This window comes from Propithecus coquereli, unplaced genomic scaffold (genome assembly GCF_000956105.1).
Source record: "Propithecus coquereli isolate 6110/MARCELLA unplaced genomic scaffold, Pcoq_1.0 Scaffold10, whole genome shotgun sequence".
Classification (NCBI taxonomy): Eukaryota; Metazoa; Chordata; class Mammalia; order Primates; family Indriidae; genus Propithecus; species Propithecus coquereli.
In genome coordinates this window covers 15002409-15030066 of record NW_012133858.1, presented here as the reverse complement: position 1 = coordinate 15030066, position 27658 = coordinate 15002409, and the positions used below count along the sequence as shown (strand labels likewise).

The window sequence follows — 27658 nt, the reverse complement described above, 5'->3', positions numbered from 1 at the left end:
TGGAATGAGAAGATTAGATTAAAGAGTATGGACATCATATGTGTTTTCTAAGCCTGGGATCTTTGCTTCCCTAGGAAACTGTGATTTTACTCTCTCGGGTACTAAATGCTAAGATAAATTTACTGGGGAAATCTTACAGAACAAGTATCTTTTTCAGTTCCAGAGGTTCTGTATGGGTCTGTTGCGAGGCATAATTTATCCATGAAAAAGCAATGGAACGTTTGATTTTGACTGGATTTGTTACTGGTATTGATATGCGTTTAGTATTTCAGTGTATATAGTCTATTTATGCAGGGATAGAAAGACACTTTCTATTGAATAGGGAATAAACAAATTACCTGGGCAGAGGTGATGAGGGAATGGAATGGAATGCTTAGATGTATGGCACTCCTCTCATATCCGGGAGGTCATTGAAGAGGTTACATTCATTGTCGTTCCAAACGTCCCAATGACTGGAACAGAGCTAGAATCATTCTGGGTTGGGAGGGCTGGGCTCAATTTCCCCACTATTTATGGCTGTGAGAATTTAAATGGAGCTGAGAGTTTCCTTCTTTCCTGGATCTCAAACAGCTTGGTCTCAGAGCGCTGAGCTTCCCCAAGTGTTTCCAGAGAAGACAGCCTGAGGGAGAGGAAGTGGTGCTAATTAAATCCTCCCTCTGTTTTCCAGGCACAGGAGCCTTTCGCAGATGTCTGTTGTTAGGCGTGTGTTCACAGAGTGCACAAATACAGAAGCAGGCTTTCCTTCCCAATGACACAAACTTTCCTTCACAGGTTACAGGGAACTTTAGAAATGCATTTCCTTCCAACACCCAGTGCAACAGAGGTGGCAGACCTGCATAAATAGAGCATGTAGCTGCCAGGGAGGCCAAAGTACCTCACCAATCTGTCTCTCTCTCTCTCTCTCTCTCTCTCTCACACACACACACACACACACACACACGCACACACATACACAATTTCTTCTGCTTCTTCATGCCTTGTTTTCTCACAGACCAATCTCTGCCATTTGTACATCTAACTTTTAAAAATTACCTGAAAACTCAGGGAAGCCCTTTCTGTTCTAAGTTGGCATGACATCATGGTGGGCATGCTGGACTCAAAGCATGATTGCAAGTCCCTGTGCTACTACAACTATCCAAGTGGCCCCTAGGTGGGTCCCATCCACTCTGTGATCCTCAGAAAGACAGTGATGGAGTAAATAACCCTCCCAGGTTGCTGGCAAGATTAGATGAGATAAAACATAATGTAAACTGCATAAGGCTTTCCACTTGCAAGTTCCCTTAATCAATGTTTTCTTCTACATTCAAATCCTCCAGCGTGACTCTGTATATGTCTGCATTTTCCTGATACAGTCCAGTTTACTCCCATCATCCTGGCATAAATGCTAATAGCACCCTTTTCATGCCAAAATATGCAAGTGTAGGTAACAAATTATGTGATCATACCATTTTTATCTCTTTTGGATACTCTAGTTAATCCCAGTTTTAAGAGTGGAAACTTGCTGGGGTTAGGGGCTTTTTCTCACCTCCCGATGTTTCACAAGAACCAAGGAAATCGAATTAAAACCACCTTTAAGAACATGGAGACAAATCTAAGAATAACATAGCATTCCCAGTTACATGGTGAAACTGGACATGAAACTCTCTTATGTAGCATTGGTAACATGCTCACTGTAGAGAATACACACTACCTGCTTCAGCTTGAAAGTGGTGGCCTGATTTGGATGCACATTTCACAGGGCTAGCTCATGCATTTTATTTTGTTTTGTTTTGCTTTATATTTGCAAAATAGAAACTGATTTATTGTTTATATTTATTTTAAAGCATATATGTTAATTGCTAGCATTCAGATGTAAGAAAACAAAAAAGGAAAATAAAAATCACCTTTAACACTGTCATTTAGAGATAAATATTGTTAATGTTTTATTTTACTTCTTTTCAGACCTTCTTTTCAGGGGTCTTCTAACTTGTGTTTTACCATACATGCATATACATATATAAGTATATTTATATACATATAGCAAGTACATTTTTTAATTTTTTCTTTTTTCTTTCTTTCTGAATTATTTTAATAAATTTGAATAACATTTGTAGATTACTTTTTTGCATTAATAATATATTTTGGACAGTTTTCATGATAAAAATATACACACATTTTTAATGACAGCATTATATTTCACTGTATGATGTAACATATTTTATTTAGTCAGTTTCTTACTGATGGATACTTAGTTTCACTGTGATTTTTTGGTATTAGACAATGTTGTGTGAGTGTGTAATGTTGCTGTTAATATTTTATACAATGTTTTTCTATTAGACATAAAGTTGTATATTTTTGTATTATACACAATGTTGTGATGAACAACTTTATATATGTGTATTTGTGTGTGTGTCTTTGGATATTTGTCTAAATTATTTCCTTAGAATAAATTTTTACAACTGAAATTTTTCAGCTTAAAAATACACTCAGCTCTAAGTGCTCTTGTGTCCTGTTATTACTCAAGAAGCACACAAGTAGGTGCATTAGCATTGCTTTTAACTCTTAAATAAGCTTGAAGTCTGGTGGATTTTCAAGCAAAAATGCTGTGAAATCTTAAAGAGAAATTATCTGATAATTATTTCATATTGCTCTTGCCTTGTTCAGCTTCCAGTCTCCTGGGATTAAATATGAGAAAATGAAATTCTACTTGCAAGCTCCTTTTCTCTGTGCAGAGGGTCTCTGCTTCTCTCCTCTGGCAAATGGCTCTGCAGGATTATGAGTGGTATTTAGGAATCTGTTTTATTGAGCTGTGTCTACCAATGCCTCTGTATGGATAACGTGAGGGGTGTTTGTAAGTTTCAGAAATGACATTTGCTCATCATAGCCTGTTTTGCCATAACCAGAACAGAAGTAACTTTTTTTTTTCTAATGAGAAGATGTTTTCTTCCCTTGTTTTAGGTTGAAGAAATGTCAACAATTGGGAATTTTGAAGTATTCCAGCCTGTGTCTTTGAAGCAAGAGGGAGATGATCAACCCTCTGAGACTGATCGCCTGTCCATGGAGGAGGGGGACCCTGGCAAGGATTCAGTGCCAAGGCGGATTTCAAGGCAGTCAAGTGTGACTGAATCAACACTTTACCCCAATCCTTATCACCAGCCTTATATCTCACGGAAGTACTTCGTTACACGGGTAAAATTGTCAGTGCTCTTAAATACTACATAAAAGGTCTCCTTTAAAAAAAAATCTTAAAATTCTTCTATATACCACACGTTTTCACATTTTTCTCATGGAACAGTCATAATAATCATGGTATCCTTTCCTCCATTTAAAAATAAAGGATAATTTAAAGATGAAGGATCTGAACTTCAGAGAAATTAAGGATCTATTTTTGATCACACGGATAGTATCAAGGAGAAGCAGGTCCTCCGGCCTCCCTGGATCTTTGGTTCCCCAGTCTTGTCTTCATGCTAAACCTGACCTCAAAGGACTAACGTTCTATGGAGGGAGAACCACAGTAGCTAGAATATAAAGCTGTGAACTCAGTGAGAGTATCCACAGCTTGTTTGGAAAAGACATCGATAATGGAGTGGAAAGGGTTGCAGACAATGGGCTGAATCTCAGGGGTTTACATTGGGATGCTTGTATCACAGTGTGGGAGCAGACACCTTTAAATCTGACACCTGTAGCTGCAATCGGGCATTGTGCTCGCTTACTTGTAATAGAACTGGGAAAATAAATAGATGGGTGGGTCATGAGGATGGGGCTTGTACATCTAGATGTTAAACTTCTAGCATTTGGATCAAGTGGAGAGCGCTTCATAGGTCTTTAATACCTTTCTCTCATGAGCTCTCCTTCCCACTTATAGATCTTTTCCAATACTTCAACATTCTTTTTTAACACAGTAGTGGTTAGCTCACAGGCAACAATCAATTGAGGGCAAAATCAGGGAGTGTACACCCTGGCAGCAGAGGCCATATCATTTTCATGCATACATGGGACACCTCTGTTGAAAATTTTTTCAACAAAATCTCATAAATAAATAAGGGTCAAGACTTTGTGACTTTTACAAAACTTTAACTAATGAATTCTGATTTGTTAGCATTAGAAATGTATCTTTGGTTAAGATAAAGTTTTAACTAAAGCAATGCAGTGTGTGTGTGTCTGTGAGTGTCTGTGTTTAAACATTACATATACTCTTATGTGCAAGATGCTTTGGTAGGTGCTATACTATGTGTGTGTTTGTGTGAGTGCTTTTGCATATGCAGAGCATATGGTTTGTTTTCCAAAGCATGTGAACTTTATTAGACATGCAAAGTTAAGTTGTAAGATATAGCTGCAAAGGAAATCAAAGCATCCTCTAGATTTTTATTATCTTTCATATATATTATGTCAGGATTTGGTGTGAGAAGAACATACTGTGTGATATAGAATAGGAGATTTATTATTGGGAGCTGGTGCAATCATGAGAGCTGGCTGAGAAATCTATGCAAAGTTGCTGTCCTTGTATCTGGTGATGGGCCTGAAGGTGGCAGAGGTTGAACAATTTGTAGTTGTGAAGAGGGAGCAGGGAATAGTGAATAGGGAAAAGCTACATGGACAAACTGTAATTCCTGATGACAAAGTGTAACTCGTGAGGAAAAGCTGGAGCCTGTGTCTATCTCCCACCAACTCTAACCTTGGTGATGTGAGTCACTTTCAGAAGCTGGTGCCGTTCACCACTGAGCTGCACAGGAGAATCCTAGAGAGAAGTCTAACTGCAGTAGAAGGAGATGCAGTCCAGGTGCTGCCTCTTGCTGTCAAATAGGCTGGAATACCAGTTGTCGTGAACGTGAGCTGCCACAGAGAATAATGACCTGCACTGATCTTCAACAGGAAAATGACTGATGTTTTACTTCTGCCTTTTGAATCTTAAACAAATATCCCTGTGGTCAACCTTAATTTGAAAACATACAAAAAAGACAATTCTAGAAAATGTAGTTCCAATTTAGCTAAATTGACACAATCCAAAGCCACTGCATACGTAGTATAGAACCATAATATTTGTATGTGGCTTACACAGTAAATTCACATCCTTTACCTGTTGGTCTCCCAGAGCAATACTGTGAGGTTGACAGGGCTTACCGCCTTGCTTTAAGAGTGACTATATGGAAGTTTCAGAGAAATGAAGCGACCTGTCCAAGTCACATAATAGTAGTGAAAGAGCTGCAACTAGATTCTGGCTTTTCTGTCTGCAAGTCCAACGCTCTTCCTACCATGCACAACTGAATGTATGGTTCCTTTATAAGGGTTTTCAATAACTGACTCCAGTCAATGTAAAGAACATCTTTTTCATTAGGTGTATAGAAAACAACATGAAGTTCTCAAAAGCTTATGAGGAAAAACCTTCTTCTAATTTTATTAGTGAGTCAAAAGTAGACCTGAGGACTCTTATGACCCATTAGGGTGAAGTTCCCAAGAAACTCAGCACTTGTTCTGCTTCAGACCAAGGGACATAATATGAAGCATTCTTACTGCCATGTGAGTGTAATGAATGTGCATTAATGAATGTGAAGATAATGAAAAGATAACTATTAGCTCTACTGAAATTTATAATGGTAAACATTTTTAATAAAGGAACTAGTTTTACCAGTGTATAAGCCACAAATCTGCTGATGTGGTAGTAGTTTAAAAAATTGAGGGGAGTGTATGCATGTATATATATATGTGTGTGAATTGCATGTATGTATGTATGTATACTATTTCCCCATCTGCAAAGTATAGACAAAGCAACAGTTTTATATAGAGACTTAAATAAGCTAACTTTGTAAAAGTTCTTAGTAGACTGCATAACACATCTATAAACATTTCATAAATAGCATCTCGCTGTTATTATAAATGTTTTCTCTCTCTTTTCTCGATATTACATTCACATTTCTGTACTGGTCATAGGGAATGACATTAAGATGGCCATGACCTCACCATGTCCTCCAGGGTAAAATATAAATGTAGATGTATAGCATGGTAGCTGTAAAGAGGAAGGTATTCATTTTCTCAAGGGATAATTAAATAAGACCAACTCTTAAAGAGTCTATGAAGGAGTCATTATAAAGTATCATTGATTAGACCTGAAATGAGATCTACTGATGATGGTCCAGTGCTTCTCAATCTTTCCTGTGCAAAAAAATACATTTTGCATTTCTACAAATTCTCTAATGATACTGATGCTTTCTGTCCATAGAACACCAAAGAGCTAATCATCACATTTGTCTTCAGAGGGAAATAAGGCCCAGAGGGGGGAGTTGCTTCCCCAATGTTACAGTAATTAGCAAGTATTGATTTGCCTGAAAGGCTGGTAAGTGGCAAAGCTAGGGCTAGAACCAAAATTTTCCAATTCCCAGTTCATAGTTTGAGGACCCATGCAGCAATTAAAAGAAATCTGTTTATTACAGTGCAAGAATTTAAAGCATACATGTTTCAAACTCAGAAGAGTAGTGAGTAATTGAGTGAAGGAATTCCTTGGTCAAGCATTTTATTTTATTAAAATGTTTAAAAATCATTGCGTAGGAGATGGCTTATTGAAAAAAAATAGAAAATGTGGATAAACAAAATAAAATAAAAGTCACCATAATCCACTGCACAAAGTGAACCAAAATGTACTAAATGTGTTCTTATATATTTGGGTACTTATAGTTTTTACTTTTTTCTTACCTATACAATTTGTTGTATATGAATAGGATTATATGACAAATATTTTCTAGCCTCATAATATAGTTCAACAACATCATTTTTAATAGCTCCATAATATTCTACTATGGGGATATACCATAATTCATTTAACTTTTGTTGGACATTTAGGTTGTTTCCTGTTTATGTCTTTTAAACTGGAAAGGAAAGATATTCACTGGCTTCCTGTGGCAGGGTAGCACTCAGTTTCTCAGACTCCAAGAGTAAACCCGATGCTGTAAGAAAAAGCAGGATCAATTGTATGAGTTTCAAGCTGGATTTGCCAAAAGTTGACTGATATGAAAATACAAATTAATTCTTAACAAATAGAGTGAATTTTAGCATCATAACCTCATTTATTAGATTACACCTCTGAATACCAGATCATAAAAAAAACGTGTATCTGGCCCCAAACCTCTTTTGTTCTTTATGGATCAGTCTGGGATATTACTTCCTCTCTTCAGCCTTCCAGTCTATTATGTATTTCCTGAAACCATGCCCCTCTGACTTAGATTAGGAGCAATCTGCTCAGAGGCAGAGGAGTCTTAGGGAATATCTAAACCAACCCATGAAGCACACAAAGTAGGTATGACTTGTCCAAAGTCGATCAGAAACTTCTGGGCCATGTGAGAACAGGCAGGCCTTGAATCCAGGACTCCAGACACTTTCCATCACATCTTACTGCCTTTGACCTTGGAAAATGAATGAAAGGCCATAGAAATGAAGTCTAAACTATTTGCCATCAGTCTTCTTGGATAACCTTTTCCTCCTGTTTTAGTTCATCTGCTATTATTGCTTAGACATATCTAAAAAAGGCCTAGTGCCTTCTCTGAACAAAAGTACCCCTCAAGGCTAATAGCTAGAGGTATATTATGATAATCTTCTTAGTTGTGGAGACTGATATTCAAAAGCAACTTTTTATGAAAGGAACAATACTTGATCCACATGGGGAAAGATATTTTTAAACTCCCTGTAGGACTCTATATTTGCAGATACCTTATCAGAAAGTTGAAAGCGATTTGGGATGGGGAATTATCTCTAAATTTATACTTGGGAATGTAAATTACATACAAACTAATGGGACTAAAACTATTTGATCTTTTAATATTTAATTAATGGTTCCCCATGGCCTTTTTATAGCCTGTGTTCTATTGTGAGCAACGAGACTCTAATAAGCAGGTTCAGGACTTCCCATTGTGTAGCAAGATGTCATTGCTTCCATGACACTAATTTGGCTTTCATACTCTCTCCTTTTCCCTCTTCTCTTGCTACAGGGTTCCCTGTGTCTTTCTCTCATGTTGGGAACAAATAAATATATTAGCTCTATTGTTATTGTCTGTGTGAGCTTCTTAGTGGTCTAGAAAATAGATATTGCGGTAGGCAAAATGTTTCTTGACTCCCCCCGACCCCACCCCAACACTGAAATCAACTGTAGATTCTAAAAAAGAAGATTTTTCTTTATGAGAGCAGACCCTTCATTGTAATTAGATAAGATTAATTCTCTTCATTTTCAGGGAAAGACAAATTTGTTTGGACTTTACAAATCATATTTCATTTAGAGCTGATTTTCTTACCTGTGTGTTCATTGCAAAGTGATCCCTGTGTGGCTGTGATGGTACCAGAAAGAGAGATGTGTCTGAGTCCCCAGAAACTTTTTCTATGTCACCGCTCCTCTTAATGTTTAGCAGAGAAGCTCATTGTATGGGGAAAAATTAGTGCAAGTATGGACATTGTTTGTGCGACAATTGGCTGCAGGCTAGTCTAGCTCAAGAAATGCAAGGAAACAAACACATACGTCTTTGACACTCCCCCAGCAGGCTTGCTTTGACTGAAACTATTCAGTGCTAGATTATAAGAGATGATAGTGCCCATTATGTTGTGTCAGATGATGTGTACATATTATTCCATCATATTTTCCTCTTTGTCTTAGGCTGTAAGGAGTCTCAGAACTAATTTTTCAATTGCAGTAATCATTTTATCCCCAAATTCTTATATAACTATTTCTCTTCTATTTAATATGAGCAATAATGAGAATGATGATAATAACTTTTATCATTCAGTATTTATCAATTTTTTATATACAGTTGTCTCTTGGCATCTCTCTGTCTCTCAGTTACAGCTATCATTACCTTATCCTTCTAACAAATGAGCAAACTGATGTATAGAATGACCAGATGACTCATGACGAATCTGGCAGCCATGAGAAAGGCTAAGATTTAAACCTAAATGTCCCAGGCACAAGTCAAAGTACTTACATACTTTATTTTATTTGACAGTAAGTGGCTAAACTTAATTTATTATAGTAACTAAAAAAAATAAAATGGAGAAGAGTATAAATCTCTATTGGGTACATTTCCCTTCTATATTCTATGCAAACTTGACCAATGTTTCTACTAAAGATAGGAATAGCACAGGCAGTGAGAACATTGACAGAATGCCAGAGGCTACCACTTCATTCCATAAAGAACACTTTGTTTTTATCATTTAACTTTTGAAAAAGTGTACAGTAAAACACCATCTTCATATTCTATTCTCATCACAGTCCTTCCTCACCCATAGGGAACCACTGTTAATATTAAGTAGATTCTTTATATCTGTCTAGAGTTACTTTAGCCGTATATAAGAAAACACAAATATTTTTTCTTATTCCTCTCCATTTTATTCAGAAGTTAGCATATTTTACCTTCTACTCTAATTATCTCTTTCTTTCACTTGATAATATATTTTAAAATCTTTCTGTATTAACACAATTTTCTTTATTCTTTTTATACCTCCATCATATTACATTGTATGAATGTGCCCTCTAATATGCCCAACTATCCCATATTGATAGGTATTTGTAGGGTTTTTCCCTTAAATTTTTGCTATCCACAAACATGGCTGCAAATAACACTTTACAGGTACATCGTTTTGCACATATGCAAGAATTTTTATAGCATAGCTTTACAGAAATGGAAATCTGGATCAAAGGATAGATCATTTTTAATTTTGATAGATTTTGCCAATTGTTTTCCATAGGGAAGGCAAGTAAGGTTTTGAAAAGTTCTACATTATTATATATATTCATCTTCACATATTTTTGGCAAAGTGCCTGGCATAAAAGCATTCAACAAAATGCTTATTTTAGGATTACTTCATTATTCTTCAACTTCACTTATAATTTTTTTCTGAACAGTATTAGACTCACTACTGAGTTATATTTGTTGAGGCCAAAATTATGTGAATACTGGAAGAGAGACAGGAAAAATACCCATGTTGAGTCATAAAAGAAAGCATTATTTTTTAGGGGACTTTGACCAGTGGGCCTGGGCCTGGTAAAGTCAGACCGCATCACAGGGAATTGAGGTTGGGTGAAGAGAGAATTGTCATGGGATCACAGGGAACTCAGCTAGCCCTGCCAGTAGGGTAACTGGAAATGAGTGCTGTTGACACAACCTTCTCTGTCAGCAGAAGTTCAAGGCACGTTTGATTGATATACCAGAAGTTACTGATTTCACAAAATACAGGTGTCAGCACGCATGGAATGCCATATTAGCTTTCTGGTAACTCTTTAAGCTGCAGCAGAGGATGATAGAGGATCAGATGTCATTCGGTCCACTGGCTGACTACCCAAGCCAATGAGAAACTTGTTAAAATGCCAGAATCAGAATCTGTGAATGTAAGGGCTGTGATCACATCTTCTTGAAGATTTACAGGAAGTTTTGATCATCAGCTTGGCTCAGAAAGTTTTAGTTTAGTCCAGTCAATTGTCTTATAGATAAGGAAATGGAAGCCCAGGATAGTCAAATAATTGGCTGTAGTCACAGAATTAACTTATAACAGATCTGGCATATGAACCGTGTCACCCAATTCCATTCAGGAGCTGTCCTTTCCATTTCCTGGAAAATTTGGGCTGTGTGGAATGAATTAAAGGTGCAGGCAGGGGAGCTAAGTAGATAAAACCACGTCATTTACCCTCACTTCATCTGAAGCAGCTCCACTCCTTTCCTGTATTTCACGTATGCTCATTTAAGATTTTTCTTAACAATGGGCACTGTGACCAAAACGTTTCAAAGCCTTTTACAATAGTTTGAGAAAACAAACACATGAAAATACCCCTGGGAGGAAGAGGTACTTGAATGCATCCTAGCCAGCCTAGTATCCCTATTTTCTCTTGGGAGAGAAGGGCCCCAGGCTGGGAAGTTAGATATTTGGCATTAAAGTCCCATTATACAGAGAATATATGAGATCTTGTAACCTACTTGAGGTCAGCACTATGTTGTGGACCTGAAAATGAAAGATCTGGGTTTCTTGTCCCATCTCTGCCACTTATAAGATGAGTGAACTTGGCAAGTTACTTCCCACATTGGCCATAGTTTCCTCATGAATAAACTGAAATGGCTTAGACTAGGTCAGCCCTGGGCTGTAGTGGTTATTAACCTTGGCTGCACATTGGGATAATCTGAGAGACTTTAAAAAATCCTGATGTACTGATGTGTGAATCCCATCCACTGAGTTTCTGATATAACTGGTCTGGTATGCAGCCTGGGGGTTAGGAATTTTAAAAGCTCCCTGGTGAGTCTGATGCAGAGCCAAGGTTGACAATGACTGCCTAGAGAGCAATGATTCTCTCAGGATGGTCCCCACACCAACAGCATCACCAGGGAACTTGTAGACATGTATGTTCTACTCCAGACCAATGGAATCAGAAAATCTGGGTATGTCCCAGAAATCTATGTTTTAATACACACTCCGGGTGATTCCTATGTGCACTAAAGTTTAAGAATCATTGAGCTAGAGGGTCTGTGAGCTTATTAGAACAGGTGACAATCAATCTTTATGCCAGAGCTCAGCCCACAGTAGGAATACCTGTCTGGGGAGGATGAAGAAAGGTGAAGAGACTGACAGAGTTCATCTCCCAGAGTCAGCTAAAATTTATGATCAGTGCATTGGAAGAAAGCTACCATTTTGTGTTTTATTCATGTGCTCTATGAAGAGAGAAAATGTTTCATTTTAAGATGGATAGATTGTTAAGTGCTTTGAACTTCCTGATAAACATGTTTGTTTGGAAAAACTTGCCCTCTGAAAATGGTTGTCTTTATTTCTATGAGAAAGTATGAGTAAGATTACAGAAGATAGGACTTAGATCACTTTTGCTCCACCTGAGGAGAACAGCTTAGTAAATACTAGAGTTCTCTAGCAGACAGTGCCTAGAACAAATGGGCAACTGCAAGAACTATATCTTTCCTGAGCAGGTTTCTGGAGGAGCTGCTGGTATATACTAACTAGTCATAAGCACACAGTGGGCTCGGTCTTCTCTAAACTACTTATTTTCTTCTTCCCACTCAGCCAGGGGCCATGGAGACTGCCATAGAAGACTTGAAAAGCCACATAGCTGAGACTTCTGGAGACACCATTCAAGGCTTCTGGCTCTTGACAAAGTGAGTAGTTGTGGCCAACTGAAGGGCAGTGGAATACAGACGCATTTTCCCTCATACTACTATGACAGAATGGGAAATGGACCTGGGATAGAATTTCTCTTGTTGCTGTACATGATAAATGATTGAGTTATCCAGTTAGGAAGTACCCTGGCTAATGGTACAACCATATTTGACTCCTTCAACTGTTTTTCCAGCTGGTCCCCTCATTCAACCATGCACTATGTCTACCTTAGATCAGGCCTGCACCATTGCTCTCAAGGACTGTTCTATTGGCTTCCTAATTCTCATGCAATAAAGGGAAGGCAAGCTACCTTTACAGAGTTAGGATAAGATCCAGGTCTAACACTTAAGTCCTTATTGCTTTACTAACTGCCTTCATTCACCCACAAGGCTTATTTTAGCTATAAGAGCTTTCACTGCAAATGTCACCATAAAGATAGTTTCCTTTCTGTCCTGTCCCGAAACTCTTGTTTGTGTGGCCCTTTCTTCACTCAGCAGGTAAACATTAGTAATGACATGGTCTTTATAATGATGAGTAAAATATCCCCATAATAAGGAAAAGAGAAAACTATTTTTCTACTACAGAACTCATAGTGTTAAACAAATAATATGATCAGAATATCCACTTCAGATACTTCATGGATTCAGTAAGTTTGCTTTTCTAGCTTGCTAACCTGATCACCAAAAGATGCAGCAGAGAAGTGCCGTGATTCCTACACCTTGAGAAAAGAATTATTTAATCTTTCACCCGTGGGCAGGACATCTTCTTTAACTAAGTTTCAGGAGGACAGCACTTGAATGTTTAACCAACCAGGACAGCAGAAAAAATTTTTCAATCAATGGGAAGTAGAACCAGATCACCTGTGAGTCCATCTTACTGATCACTACTTTATATTATTGTTTCAAATGGGTTCTAAGAATTGAATGAAAATGAACATTTGAAAAGCCTCCTGTCTGTCAATTTGGAGCCTTTGCTTCTTCATTCATAAAATGCAAATAATAATATTTATCTGAGAGGAGTAAATGAGACAACACTGGTAAATTAGCAAAGTACCTAGCACATAGTGGACTTTCAGTAGTCATAGCGTCCCGCCTCTGTTCACAAGTACTAAATATTGGTAAAAGGCATTTTTGCTTTGTTTTTGTTTTTGTTTTTTTTTGGTAGCCTCTGCCTTCATTTCTATCCTTATCCATCTCTACCATTTCTGGGTTACTTACCTCTGATGAAAAGCCCATAAGTCAGGCTTTTTCTTAATTCATTTTTACCAACCCATACTTCGTTCTTGATTCCCCACTCCCCATCTAGAATAAAATCTGACTTATGTAAATGAATACCCTGTCTTGATTAGGAGATATCTCTACATAGATTTTAGAGGTCCAATCAGATGTAAACACTTAACTAATTTGTTTTTATAATGCTTCTCCCTTATAGGGAAGAATGCTCAATGCATAAATGTGGTATTTCAAAATCCAGTCATAGCTGTCTTTGAGTTCTCAAACAATAGAACCAGTAATTTCTTTAATGTTGAATTTTTTAATTGTTTGGTTTTATTTGTATGGAGATGTGCCTTTTTTGCTTATTTGATTATGTTTGTTCAGTGATTATAAAGACATAGCTATAAATTGTCCAAAGATAAGCCAGATTGTCTGATCTACATTGGAGCTTAGCACTATAATTCTACATGCTTGATTTAACATCAACAAGAATGATTGGTAAAACAAGTAGTTTTCAGATAAATATGAACAGCTGTGCCCCAAACCCAAGCTTTGAACCCAGGTCTGAACCTAATAGGAAGCTCGAAAGTTGGTACTGCCTACCTAAAAACTCATTTTCTACTTCTCTTTTGTTTATGGTACCTATTTAAATTAAGGACAACAATGAGCAATGTAGCCTGTGCATGTGGAATTTCAAACAATCATATTTTCTTATTTGCTTTCAGACTTTCTTCCTTTGTACTTTAAATCCATCTCTCTTCTTTAATTGTTAGTTCCTTGTTCTTTTTGAAATACTTTCTGCCAAAATCCTTCAGCAACTCCTCCCCATCAAAACCTCCCTTTAAGAAAAGTTCTGATTTCAGTCATGTCTATCATAGTGAGAATTTGCCAGTTTGCTTTCTTTGCTTGTTAAATCTTACAGTTGGTTCAGAGATGCCTTATGCAATGGAAAGAGCTGTTAGTCGTAAAGAAGATGGTTCAGGCATCTGGACTAAATAAATGAGGTTCCTGGTCACTGTGCCTGTTTAAGAAGAGTGAAATGTCTCATTGTCAGAGGGAGGAGCTTTCATGGAGAGTTTGAATGAACTTTCACATTTATGATTTTTTGTTTGTTTGCAGATGGTAGTACATCAATGTAGGAAAAGGCGAAAACAGCAACAATGAAAATACACAAATAAAAAAAACTTAACCTCCCCCAAAAAACAACAACAGCAAAACAAAATAACTAAACAAAACAAACACATAGGCCCAGAAAGGTGAGAGGCTGGGACTACTCCTGCCCCCCTTACCTCTTTTTTTACAATGGAATGAGGCTCTTTCATTCAGTTCTTATGAATTACAGAAGCTGTAATAGAGACCAACTGCTCTAACCTCACCAACCATAGAAGATCCTCTTCAAATATAACACTTTTGTGTACGACAAAAATGACTGAACTTCATGCACATTAACTTTAAGCTCATTCCATGGAGATGAGAAAACTCTGGCTGCTTATTTAGCAATTTGAAGCATGTCTGCTTTCAGACAAGTATTCCAGTTTCAGAATGATAACAGTAAAAGCCCTTTTAATGCATCTAGCACATTGCGAAGTATTTTCACATCCATGAGCTTGCTTTAGCTTCACAATAACCTTGCTGGTTTTATGATTCCCATTTTACGAATGAGAAATGTGGGCTGGGAAACATGAAGTGGCCAGATGAAGAATGTTTACCTGGTAGAGCAAGGAAGATAGACTGCACCCTGGTGTTAGCTTTGAGGCTGACTGGGTTCCGATCCTTTCCCAAAGGATATAAATGCAGAAGTGGGATGATTGATGAACTCAGCTTAATCTTAAGTCGTGGTTGGTCAGACTCCTGGAAACAGTTTGATGTAGGAGGGCAAGGTGGGAATTATCAAGAGAGGAGACTGAAGAAGTGCTTAAAGGCTGTTGTATCATGTTAAAGAACTTAAATTCCATCCCATAGGTGACGGGGAAGCACTAAAGTGTTGAGAAAGTGTGACCACATTTACATTTTATGAAGAGCACTATAGGCCCACGATCTCTTATCTAAAATCCTTGGGACCAAATGTGAATCAGAACTGAGAACTTTTTAGCTTTTATTTAATAGGAGGTTAAAACAATGTTTATTTTCCTGATATTAAGTCAGTAAACCATTTTCTAAGAGATGTTGCCCAAATTAATTCCGGTGAGCTACTTTGTGATGTTCTAAATTGATATGAATGTACTATTCAGTACAATTAGAAAAATGAATTTGAAGGCACTTGGGAGGTGGACATAAGGAGAAGGAACAGAGAGGCCAAGAGGGGAAAAGGAGAGGTGAAGCCCTACCTGCCAGCTGGTTCTCAGTTGAGCTGAAACCATTAAGATACCCTAAGGAGTTTCCAGTTAGGGTCCAGGCCTCCAGCCCAGCTCATGCAGAAGCTTTATATGCCTCTACAGCTATAAAGACAGGATACTGTTTATTCCCACCGGACCTCCTCCTCTACCCTCTTTCTTGACTCTGTTGAAAAAAGTCTTTTAAAGAAATTGTGTGTATGCTTTCAGAAGTGATCCATTAAGCCAGCACCGAAGAGAACATCTTGACACTCTATGGAGTCTCAAAAAGTATGATATGGTGGCAATGAAGTGGCTCTTCAGCAGAATGTACTTGAAATGTCTTTGTCTACAGTGCTTGAAGAAGCAGGAGGAGGTGGCATCCTCCCTCCACATACATTAGTATGAAGTGGCAGTAGGGGATTGTTGCCATTCTTATAGCTAATTGAGAAGACTTGCCTATGGTGGCTGGGATCAAGGAATGCTCGCTCTTCATCTTTATACAAAATATACTTGGAATATGTTTCATTATTTACTCCCCTCTCCAACTTACCTGGTTTCTATCCCAAGACTTTGCTTGAATAAATATGTGAAACCTAATTGATTATGTGGAATATAGAGACAGGAGAATCAAAGTAGAGTTGAAGAGGCAGCCTGGTGTCATGGAAAGAAGAAGGTTTGGCTTTGAACCCTGGATCTGCTGCTTACTATCAGTATAGCTGGGTGAACTTGGCTAGGGTTTGCCTTTTTTTTTTTTAATTAGTGAATTTGTTTTAATATGTTATTCAGTCCATTAGAAATTCACTGCTCTTAAAAGAAGCACAATCACTGTTAAATTTTGGTATATATCATTCCAGCTTTTTCCCATGCATTGTTGCCAAAAATTGTTATTTATTAATAGTAACATTTATCAAGTACTTAAAATATACCAAGCATTATGATAAATACTGTCCATGCATTTGCCATTATGTGGGTATAAATGCACACAGTTCAATGAACTTCTGTAAATGGTACTACTCTCAGCTTTTTCCTTGTATTTTTCCTGGTTACCATGTAGTTTTCCTAAAGTTACTCAATCATTCACCTATTATTGAACAATTACTTTCCAAACTGTCAGTGGCTACAAAAATTTAAGGGTTTATTATTATTCTTTTAAAATTGAAGCACCAAGTAAGGGACATCTATCAGTGGGGCAGAGTAAGATTTTATGATTGGAAAGAGAAATGAAAATATGTCAAGCACCCTCATTTATTTTTTCATAAAGCTAATAAGTAATTTTTCTATAGCACATTATAGTTTAAAAACGCTCTTCTTTATTTAATTTAATCTTCACAGCAATGGTCCAAGGTAGGAAACATTACTTCCAGTTTATAAATGAGAGACTCCAGGCTCCGAAGAGCAACACAGCTCTAAAGTAGCACAGATAAAGCTCTGAACCATTAAGTTGTCCTGAATTTTGTCAAAATAGTTCTTTCACTACTGTGCAAAGATTCCACATGTGCCTTGTTATTATGTTGTAGCCTCCTGATGGGCGAGGGCTACCTCTTTCACATTTGGCAGTTCCCTGCAGATCCCACCCAGGTCCTCTGACAGACACTCATTTGAAAAACTGAATTCTGTTTCTTGAATCTGGTGGGGTAAATGGAAGTGTGCAGGCCATCTATACTTAATTTAGAAATATTTCCCCAAAGAAATAGCTCTTTAAATAAAATTAAAGGCAGCCGGGGAAACAAAGGGACATTGAGGAATGGGCAACCAGGGATTACTTTCCAGGCACAGAGTTGCCTCCTTGCAATGCTCAGGTCCCCAAAGCAACAGTGCATGTCACAGCTTTCACACCTTCTGTCACATGCCGTCCTCAAACAGAACCATGAAAAAAGGCAGGGAGGAACCATTGGCTTTATTTTATGGATGAAGAAACCCTGAGATTAAATGACCTGTCGAAGGGCAACCACTTATTAAGGGTCACAGGAGGGCTTGACTTCGTGACACCTCTCTCCCCGGCCAGTTGTCTTCTCATTACACTGCTCTTACTGCCTTTTGTGATTTTCTTCATCTCCCGACACAGCCATCACTGCAGTTTAAATTGGTTAAATGATCTTGTGCCTATGTCTGGTTTCTTTGTTGATTGTCTTTTATTTTCAGAGAGGAGGGTCAGAGGTTCACTGACTCTTTTCCTTCCCAGATCTTTCTCTAGCTTGTGCTGTTCATTTAATTTTACTTAGTCTTTGCCTAGAAACAACTAAAAAAGTCAGAAACCTATAGGGGATGGTGGGTGATGCTGATGGACTGAAGCCAATCACACTTTTATCTTGTTAGAGTCTAATTATGTTACCAGGATTGCTGAACTAATCCTGTAATAAAAATACTACTACTACTAATTAAAAAGTAAAAGACCAAAAAACGAAATCAGAGATTTCTAATCCTTTTTAGTCACAAGGAATTGAATGATAGAAGTCCTATGTAAATTAACATTGTGAACTGCATCTTCTACTCAGCACCATTCATTTTTGCACACTTCCATCTATTCTAGATCCCCGCTACTCAAAGCGTTGTCCTGGGATCAGCATCACCAGCATCACCTGGGAGCTTGTTCGCTAGACTGACCCTTAGCCCCACGCCAGACCTCCTGAATCTGAACCTGCATTTTCACAGGATCCTCAGCTGGTTCCTATGCACGTTAAAATTTGAGAAGCACTGGTCCAGATCACTCTCATGCTCGTGGTCTAAGGACTTCAGTGGGTCCTCACTGCCTCCACTCCTTCTGTTGCATACTCAAGACCTTGCATGTCATGACTGAATTTCCCTGTCCAGCCTTGTTTACCATCATATCCATTTACAAATTCTATCAGTCAAATTGAACTGTCTCCCGTTCCCCCCAAATTCCTGGTGCTATCCCTTGGCCTCATAACTACGCTCACCTAGTTTCCACTATTTTTTATGCTTTTCTCTTCTCTCTTCTGGCCTAGACTTTTCTTGTCATTCAGGGATACCAAGTCCATAGAGCCTTTCCATATTCATTCAACCACAATAATCTTATCTTCCTTCTTTGTGCTCATATTACACTACAAAGTATAGTTCATTGTGCGGATTGTAAAGAAAGCATTCCTTAAGGCAGGGTCTGATTCTGACTTGCTTATGTCCAAGCGTATCTCTGTCTACCTTCCAGTGCTTAGTAAAGTGTGTGGTACATGGTAGGGGGGCTCAGAACTGATCGTGGATTTGACACAAATTTAATTCTGATACAATAATCTACTGTTTGAAGCCCTTCACTGACACTAGCAGCGTCCATCCATCCTGTCCTGCCTCCATGTCCCTGGGCTCCAAGCAACTCTAAGCCCAATAACACTTGCCTCTGTCCTTGGGTGAAAGCATTCAGGCTGAAAAGTGCCTCAAATCTATCAAGATGTTAATGACCTGTGGCAGGACTCTGGCAGCAACAAAAGCACCTCTGTTGCCAGAATCCATTTATACTGGGTGGGTGTTTTCGACAACCACTTAATTAAACACATTGCTTTTCTCTATAAATTCTCCATGGCAGCAACCTCATCCCAATAGCTAATGGTCTCTGAGTGACCTGCATTAGAAGACAGTGAGGGCATTAAGTTGCTGCAATCACAAATGTACTTGGAAGTGTTTATTTTCCCATAGCTGCTACCCATTAGGAAGGACTCAGGAAAAGCCAAGAGGTGAAAGAAGTCTGATGCAGCTAAATGCCTAGCTCCATGAGTTACTAGCTCTTTGACCTTGGTTGTGCAAATCTCTTATATCCTCTGGGCCTCAGTTTTATCATCTATAAAACAGGGATATTAAGAGGTTATTCTAAGGACTGAATTACTTAATATGTATACAATGCTTATAACAATTTTTTGCCATATGGTATGTGTCATATAAGAGTTGGCCCTTTTATTACTATTATTATTAGTAGCATTTATTTATATTCATTCATTCGCTCATTCATTCATTCATTTTTGTATTTGCTGAGCTCCTTACATAAGCCAGATTTTTTCCTAAGTGATGAAAGTACAGTAGGAAATAAGACAAGATTTCTATCTTGAAGGAGCTCTCAGTCTTGTGAGGAAGAAGGACAGGTAAATAAAGTCACAGCAGAGTATGACACACACTGATATACAGTCCTACGAATGGTTCTGTGGGAACATAGAAGTCACTGTGTATTGTGGCATTAGGTAAAGGGAACATCTAAGATTAGAGAAGGAGGAGGGATTAAAGATAATGATGAGATGAAAAAGAACATTCCAGGAAGAAAGAATATGTGTAACAGAGAAAGGCTCAGGGAATCACAAACAGCTTTGTGTGGCTGGATTATAGTGAGTGAGAATGAGAGAACTAGCAAAAAGCTGGAAAGATAGGAAGGAACCTGAAAGTAAAGAATTCTGGATGTTAGCCTAAGATGGGCCCATATTCTCTTCTGGTCACAAAGTGGAGATCCATAGGCCATTTCCGCCTTGCTCACTGTTTTCTAAAATTTGATTTTGAATGCTTTTAGGGAGGGTGTGTGTTCCCTGTTTGTCATCACTTAGCCACTTCCCAGTACCTTACACTGGCTCCTCTTTACTGCCTGATATAATCACGTGTAGGAACCAGCTTTCACCTCCAACGCCCATGAGAGCCACCTGTGTGCGACTCTTCCAATTACATGTTCAAGGACCTCCCCTTCGTATGTTGAAATCAGTTATGGTAGTCATTTATACCAAGCAAATAAAGTCAGGACATTATTATTTTAGAATTTGTTTAATATTTACAACACAATACTGCCTTTGTGTTCCTTTCAGGACCACTATGGACATTTCTGTCTCGAGTTACTGAAGGATATCAAATAGGCTGTTGATATTATTAGAAAAACACTAGGTTCCTGAAATTATTGCTTAATAATTTAAACATATTCTTGATTATTAAGGGGCCTGCCAATGTGATTTTCATTAAAGAAAACAAATAAGATCTCTATCTTAATATTGACGCTATCAATACTTTCAGGCCACTTTTACAGCAGTTATACAGTTATTATAGCCTTTTATGAGTAAACATGCTGCCTGATTTACAAATAGTATGTTGTCTCCACTCTATGGGATGCCTTGATTGTCCCAAAATGTCCTGTTGTAGGGAAGATAAAAGTGAGTTTAAGGAGAGAAACAATGTGAAGGGAGGAAGCTTCTACTTCCACTGGTCTGTTCAGTAGACAGAGCTACACAGTGCAAGAGTTCTGTGGTTACTGAAATGCTTTGCTATGTGAATTAATGAAAATGTAGAATTCTGAGTAAAGAAAATTATCAGGAACAGAGAAAGATATTGTATAATGATAAAAGAGTCTATCCACCAAGAAGATATAATAGTCCTAAATGTGTTTGCACCAAATAACAGAGCTGTAAAATACATAACATAAAAATAAAATTGAAAGAAATAGGTAAATCTGCAATTATAGTTGGAGACTTCAATACCATTCTCTCAATAATGGGTATAACAACTAAACAGAAAATCAGGAAAGATTTAGGAGCGGAACAATACCATCAAACAGCAGGACTCAATTTATATTTATAGAATACTTCACCCAATAATAGCATAATACAAATTCTTTTTAGGTATTCACATTACATATACCAAGATCTAGCATATCCCAAGTCACAAAATAAGCCTCAACAAATTTAAAAGAATTGATATCATACAGAGTATGTTCTCTGAGCACAATGGAATAAATCAATAATAAAAAGATAACAGGAAAATCTCTAAACACTTGGAAACTGCAATACTTCTAAATAATCCAGGGATCAAAGAGGGAATCTCAAAGGAAATAAAAAGTACATTGAACTAAATAAAAAGAAAAATGCAACGTATCAAAATGTGGAGGATGCCGCTAAATAGTGCTGAAAAAGAAATTTTGGCGCTAAAGGAAAAATACTCCTATCAATTGAGGAAGAGTCTCAAAACAATAATCTGAACTCCTGTTTCAAGAAACTAGAAAAGAAGAGCAAACAAACCCAAAGTGAGCAGAAGGAAGGAAATAACATAAATAAGAGTAGAAATCAATGGGAAAAAACCTACAATACAGTAGAGAAAATTAATGGATGAAAAAGCTGGCTCTCTGAAGGGATCTATAAAATTGAAAAACCTTTAGCAAGGCTGACAAATAAAAAAAGGGAGGGGACATAAGTTTTATCCACAATGAAACAGGGGATATCACTACAGACCCTGCAAACATTAAAGAAATAGTAAGGGATTATAATTAACAATTCTACACACATAAATTTGACAACTTAGATGAAATGGACTAATTTCTCAATACACAAAAACTATCACAACTCACTCAACATGAAATAAAATATTTGAATACCCCTATAAAAATTAGGAAATTGAATTTATAATAAAAAACCTACCCAAAAGAAATTTCCAGGCTCAGAATTCTATTTAATGTTTAGAGAAGAAGGAACACTAATTGAAATTGTATCAGGGCGTCAAGGGATCACCTGCTGATACACAGTCCTACAAATGATTCTATGGGAACATAGAAGTCGCTGTGTATTGTGGCATTAGGTAAAGGGGACATCCAAGATTAAAGAAGGAGAAGGGATTAAAGATATGATGAGATGAAAAAGAACATTCCAGGAAGAAAGGATATGGGTAACAGAGACAGGCTCGGGGCCTATATTACCCTATCTTGAGAATTTGAACTGGGAGATACAGAGATACACCAGTTAGCTATGAGAGTGGATCTGAAAATTCATTAGTCAGGGATAAGGAAACAATTCAAAGTCATAAGCAAGGTAGAATTAAGGCGAAATGAAAATTGACAGGAAACAGAAGGAACATAGCAGTCAAGAGGAAACAGATGAGATGCATAGAGAGACACAAGAAGCATAATGGAGACTGCCCCTGAGAGAGGAGCTTTTGTTCCCTGTGGCTTTCCAGGTTGTGTGAAGCCCAGCTGGGCTGTGGTTCCTGTTCTTGGATTTCTGTGGGATTCCTCTAAGGATTTTTATAGCGCATCTCCTCATCTTGGGTTTGCCTGATCTGGGCTGTGTCTCCTGTACTCAAGGAGCTGTAGCTAACATAGTAGAGTATGCAGAACTCGCTCCCATTTAGAAAAACGAAAACTATGGAGGTGGCGAGATGTGTACATTTGTTCTGTCTTGTCCATATAGTCTTCCTTCTTTGCCGCCTCTGCAGAATTAGGCCTTGTTCTCCTGCCAGCTTCCTTGGCTTTGGATCAAGTGAATCCCCTCAAGTGAATTCAGGGGAGGAGTGCCCCCCCAGGGGGTGGGCCTCTTGTGAGCTCCTGGTGTGCTGTAGGGACTTGAGCTATTCAACAGCTATTCAGTAGCTACATGGGAAAGGGAGAGCATGGGGTGTGCCCAGATTCTTTTCTTTTGTGTAGCTTTTAAAATATCCTCTTACTGATGGTAGTGCTGTGGGGAGAGCAAAATTGCCTGGTTGTGTAAGAAAAATAAATGGGAAAAGCAGCTTGATGGGATGTATATAGCCTGGGGTGTGAGTCAGAAGAGCTAGTCCTGGCCTTGGCTGTGTCACCTCATGCCAGATCCAAGTGGCTTTATTGAGGTTTGGTTCTTCCATCTGTAAAGTGGGGGATTGTAACCATTGAATATGAAAAAGTCATAAATTGCAAAGGAATTTTGGTTGTTCCTGCAGGAAAACTGGCTTCTGCTTAAATCTCGCTCCCCTCTCCTCCTTGCTCCCTTTGCTTCAGTCACACAGGCCTCCTTGCTGTTTCCTGGACCTGGATGGTCCCAACTCAGGGCCTTTGCAACAGCTTTTCACTTTGTCTAGAACACTAGTCTCACACTTATTCCTCTATCTCCCTTTTTTCCAAGTCTCTGTATTTGCGTGTCTATTTCCTTCTGTCTCTGTCCCCTCCCAGAATGCAAGTGCCAGAGGAATAGGGGCCTTTTCGTTTCACCATTATACCTCTGGTGCCTGGAGTGTGACATGGCTCAATCAATATTTGTTGGATCAGTAGAGAGATGACTTCTGGCCTGGTTTCCTGGTATTGCTGCTCTAAAGAAATATCTTTTTATGCCACATAGTGAGAAGAAGTTCAATTGCAAATAAACGACTTTGCTTTTGAGCCATAATCCTGAGCCACTGCCTTGTGTTGTCTGACGTGGGCTCGTATTTGCACCTACCATTGGCTTTTCTGGCCCGGGTATACAAATGAATATAGCATGACTCCTTCAAGGGGCACTCTCGTGTTTCCTATTGAGTCTTTGTTGCAACGGTTCCAGGTCCTTGTCTTCTAAGGTGTTCCACAGCAGCCACCTGCAAAGGGAAACTCACATATAATGCATGGTCTATATTTTCAGTAAGAGTAACTCAAATATAGCTTGCAATATAATGAAAATACATTTAGCTGTAGCAGAAAAACAAACAGGCAAACAGACAGAAACTTGTCATACATATATACGAAATTAGTTACTTTTAAAAAATATTTTTAGGAAACTGAAATAAAAATATTTTGTGTATCTAAAACTGTTATAGGCTTGAGGAGTTCTCTTTAAGTGGATTTACTTCACCTGTTCATTAATTTATTAGTTAATTCAATAAATATTTCACAGTGCTTAAGGGATTTAGAGGAGTCTTCTTCATCATCGTATAATAGCCAACAATATTTTAGTATTTTATATGTGTTTTGTGTGACACTAAATTTGTATTACACTAATATCTCTTATCCTCACAATAGTCCCATGAGGCATATAACATTATTATCTTCCTTTTGATGATGCAGAAACTGAATTTTAGAAAGGATAAGTAACTTTTACAAGATCTTATAGCCAGTAAGTGACAGAGCTGTATTTGCCACCCTGAATCTATGTAATAGAAAGCCTGTCACTGCTCAGGAATCTTCTGCTCAAGTGTATTTTATCAGGGTTTTGGAAATATGGAAAAAGGAAATATGTATATAGTATCTGGTACAGTACATGATCTGTAAAAGACCCCCAATATATGGAGGCTTCTATTATTATAATCTAAGAAAAATACATGGCAGAATTATTCATATATGCATATAGATCTCAGAAGCTTCAGACCTGGGGTGTGAGTGTGTGTGTGTGTGTGTGTGTGTGTGTGTGTGTGTGTATCTCAACTAAAACTTTTTGTTCATAATTTTTGTTATATTTTTAGGACTCAAAAACACTTTTGTTTTTTTAAGAAAAAAATTGATAATTTTTTTTTCTGTAATCAACTGGAACAATATAATGAAACTCCTGGTAGGACCTCCCTTACTCAGGAGAAAATTAGTTTTTGGAGGATACATTAATGGATGTTTCCAGGTCTTTCCCATCTACCTTTTATGGGGACTCTATCTGCCTCATAGTAGGTGCACATTAAAGAAGTGTTAAAGAAATGAATACATACTTCTGAGCCCTTTCCTTGTGTACATTCCAAATAATCACCCATACTTTGCAGCTTGTACTTTTCCAACATGGAGATCTTTACCAAACAGCAGAAGATGAAGTGTTGAAAAGAGCACCTTCTTCAAGGGCATCACGCAGGTAGTTGAGGTTGCTCTTCCTCAGTCCTGTGGGCAGTGGGCTGGGAATCCAGACACCTGAGTTCTGCCCCTATGTTTCTGTTACCATTTCAAGCCTCACTACACCCTTGGGTGCCATATTAGTCTTCCCAACATATTTTGCCCTTGCATCTTAGAGAACTGTGTATTCCCAAAGAGTCATATAATCTTCTCGATATTCCCTGTAACTAGCACAGAGCCTGATACATGGCTGGCTGTATGGGGTAGTGGGGGCAATGAACTTTAAAAAGTCAAGTCAGGAAACCTGGGAGCAGGGAAGATCTGTGACCATCAGGTTTTTATTAGAATACTGTGTTTACTTTGAGGATCCCCTATTTTAAGCAAATTGGAGAAGGCCCAGGGAAAGAGTAACCAAATGATTGGAAGAAATACATGTAGATTATTTAGCTAAAGGTTTTACAAGTCTCCACTTAACTCAGGGGGAGGTAAATTGCTTTGCTTTAATGCCATGCATTTTTCATTTGTTTGTGTTTGAAGAGCAAATCCAAACCAGATTCTTGTCAGGGCCTGGAACCCAGTGGGTGCTTAGGGAATATGTGTGGAATGAATGATTCAGGTTTTTTCCTTCTGGGTTGATGACTCCTGGCTAGCCAAGATACTATCTTCCTCTCCAAGGGCTGGGTTATGCTAAGAGGTGTGAGGGGTGCATGAAGATTGAATTGTAAATCAGGGATAGTCTATTTAACATCAGCGTAGATGCCTCTACTGAGTATAGGCTTTGTGTGTGTGTGTGTGTGTGTGTGTGTGTGTGTGAGAGAGAGAGAGAGAGAGAGAGAGAATAATATTAGAAGAAAATCTTTCTTGGAAGGAAATCATTTCCAAACCACAAATTGATTTGACACAGCCTTAAAAGAGCAACTGAAAGTATTGTTGGGTGTGGGGCCAAAGCCACTGGGAGGCATCTGCGATTTGAGTAACCGGGTGTGGGTCCTGGAAACTCTTAAGGATGGGTATTGCCTGTCATTCCTAGTTCGCTGTTGCCCTCTGCTGGTGAAACTGTTGCCATCCCAGAAAATTGCAGACTCACTGAGCTCTCAGGTGCCTTCCTACCTGGGCGGAGTCTAGGCTCCTTCTTGTCAATAAGGAAGTGTTGCTGGTGCTGAGGAAGAGAGGGCGGCTGGACAAGATGTGGAGAATCCTTTGCCAGGGGAGACTGACTCTCACAACAGAGGGGATGGATCTTACGATTCTATTTTTTAATTCCGTGCCCTGCTCATTTGCTGAGACCTTGCTCTGTGCTGGGCACAGTGAGGAGACTCAGGTATAAATAAAGCAGTGACTCTGTACCAGAGGGGCCCCTATTTAATGTGTGTGTGTGTGTGTGTGTGTGTGTACGTGTGTGTAAATGGGTAGGACAAGTACAGAAGTCATTGTAATATAGAGAAAATTGTGAGTAGGGCCACAACCGAGACACTGATAAAGGCTTGTGCATACTTAAAGGAAGGAAAGGTGACACCCACCTGACGGTGACAGAGTGAGGGTAAGATCCATAGATACAGCATGTAAGCTGGAAACCGGAAGGATGGATGATTTTTTTTATTTTAAAAATATCTCTTATTAAAAAAGTAGAATATGTTCATTATAAAAAATTTAAACTCTGGAAAATAAAAGCACAAAAAGAAATAAAAGTCACTTGAAATTCCAGCACTCAGAACATTTTAATATGTGTATTATTTTGTTGTTATTACAAAATTCAAAGTATGCTGTAAGTAACATTTTTGTATTCTGCTCTTCCTCACTATTATGGCATGAATATTTTTCCAATGTTACTGATTTTTTTGTTTTGAAAATGTGTTATTTTGTGTGGGAGTGTTTCAATGTGTAAACATGAGGATCAGATTCCCCAAGCAGCATAAGCCAAGACATATAGGTTGCACAAAGCAAAGATTGTTCATTCTTTATTAATTTCAGAAATATTTTTTAGATACCTACAAACTTAGAGACACAAATCTAAGAATTGACTCCACTTTTTCAGTGTCTACAGTGTAGGAAAGAAGACATATAGATTATGTAATCATAGAAATAACCGTAAAATTGCATCTGGAACAAGTGCCATAATAGAGAAATGTGTGGGGTATGAAAGTATGCATTAGAAGGAAGAGAAATAGTCACAGAAGTCTGAGGAATCTTCCTGGAGGATGGGGGTGATGGAGCTCAGCTCTACGGGGGTTAGCTAGGTGAGCTAGAAGATCACGTAGAACCTTGCTAGCAAAGGGACCAGCATGTGCAAAGACCCTTAAGTTGGAGGGGGCGTGGTGAATTCCAGAAACTGAAAGCACATCAAGGAAAATGGTGTGGAGAGACTGGGCCTGAGATGGGGCTGAAGAATTACATAAGCCCTGGCTGCAGAACCTCTTAGACCAGATAAAGACTTTTTGTCATTTTTCATGAGAGCCATGAGGAACTATTAAAGTATTTTAAGCCAGGGGGGTCAGTGAAGACCAGATTTTTTTTTTTTTTTTTTTTTTTGGAAA

General features: G+C 38.3%; 1 protein-coding gene across 1 annotated transcript in view; it reads left to right on the top strand.

Annotated features, from left to right (window-relative positions):
- Nucleotides 1–27658, top strand: part of TPRG1 (tumor protein p63 regulated 1) — a 128903-nt gene that overhangs the window by 31001 nt on the left and 70244 nt on the right. Inside the window, exons 2-3 of the mRNA XM_012640598.1 lie at nucleotides 2938–3168; nucleotides 12010–12101. Of these exons, the coding sequence (XP_012496052.1) occupies nucleotides 2947–3168; nucleotides 12010–12101 (314 nt within the window). The 5' untranslated portion in view covers nucleotides 2938–2946. The remainder of the gene's footprint in view (nucleotides 1–2937; nucleotides 3169–12009; nucleotides 12102–27658) is intronic.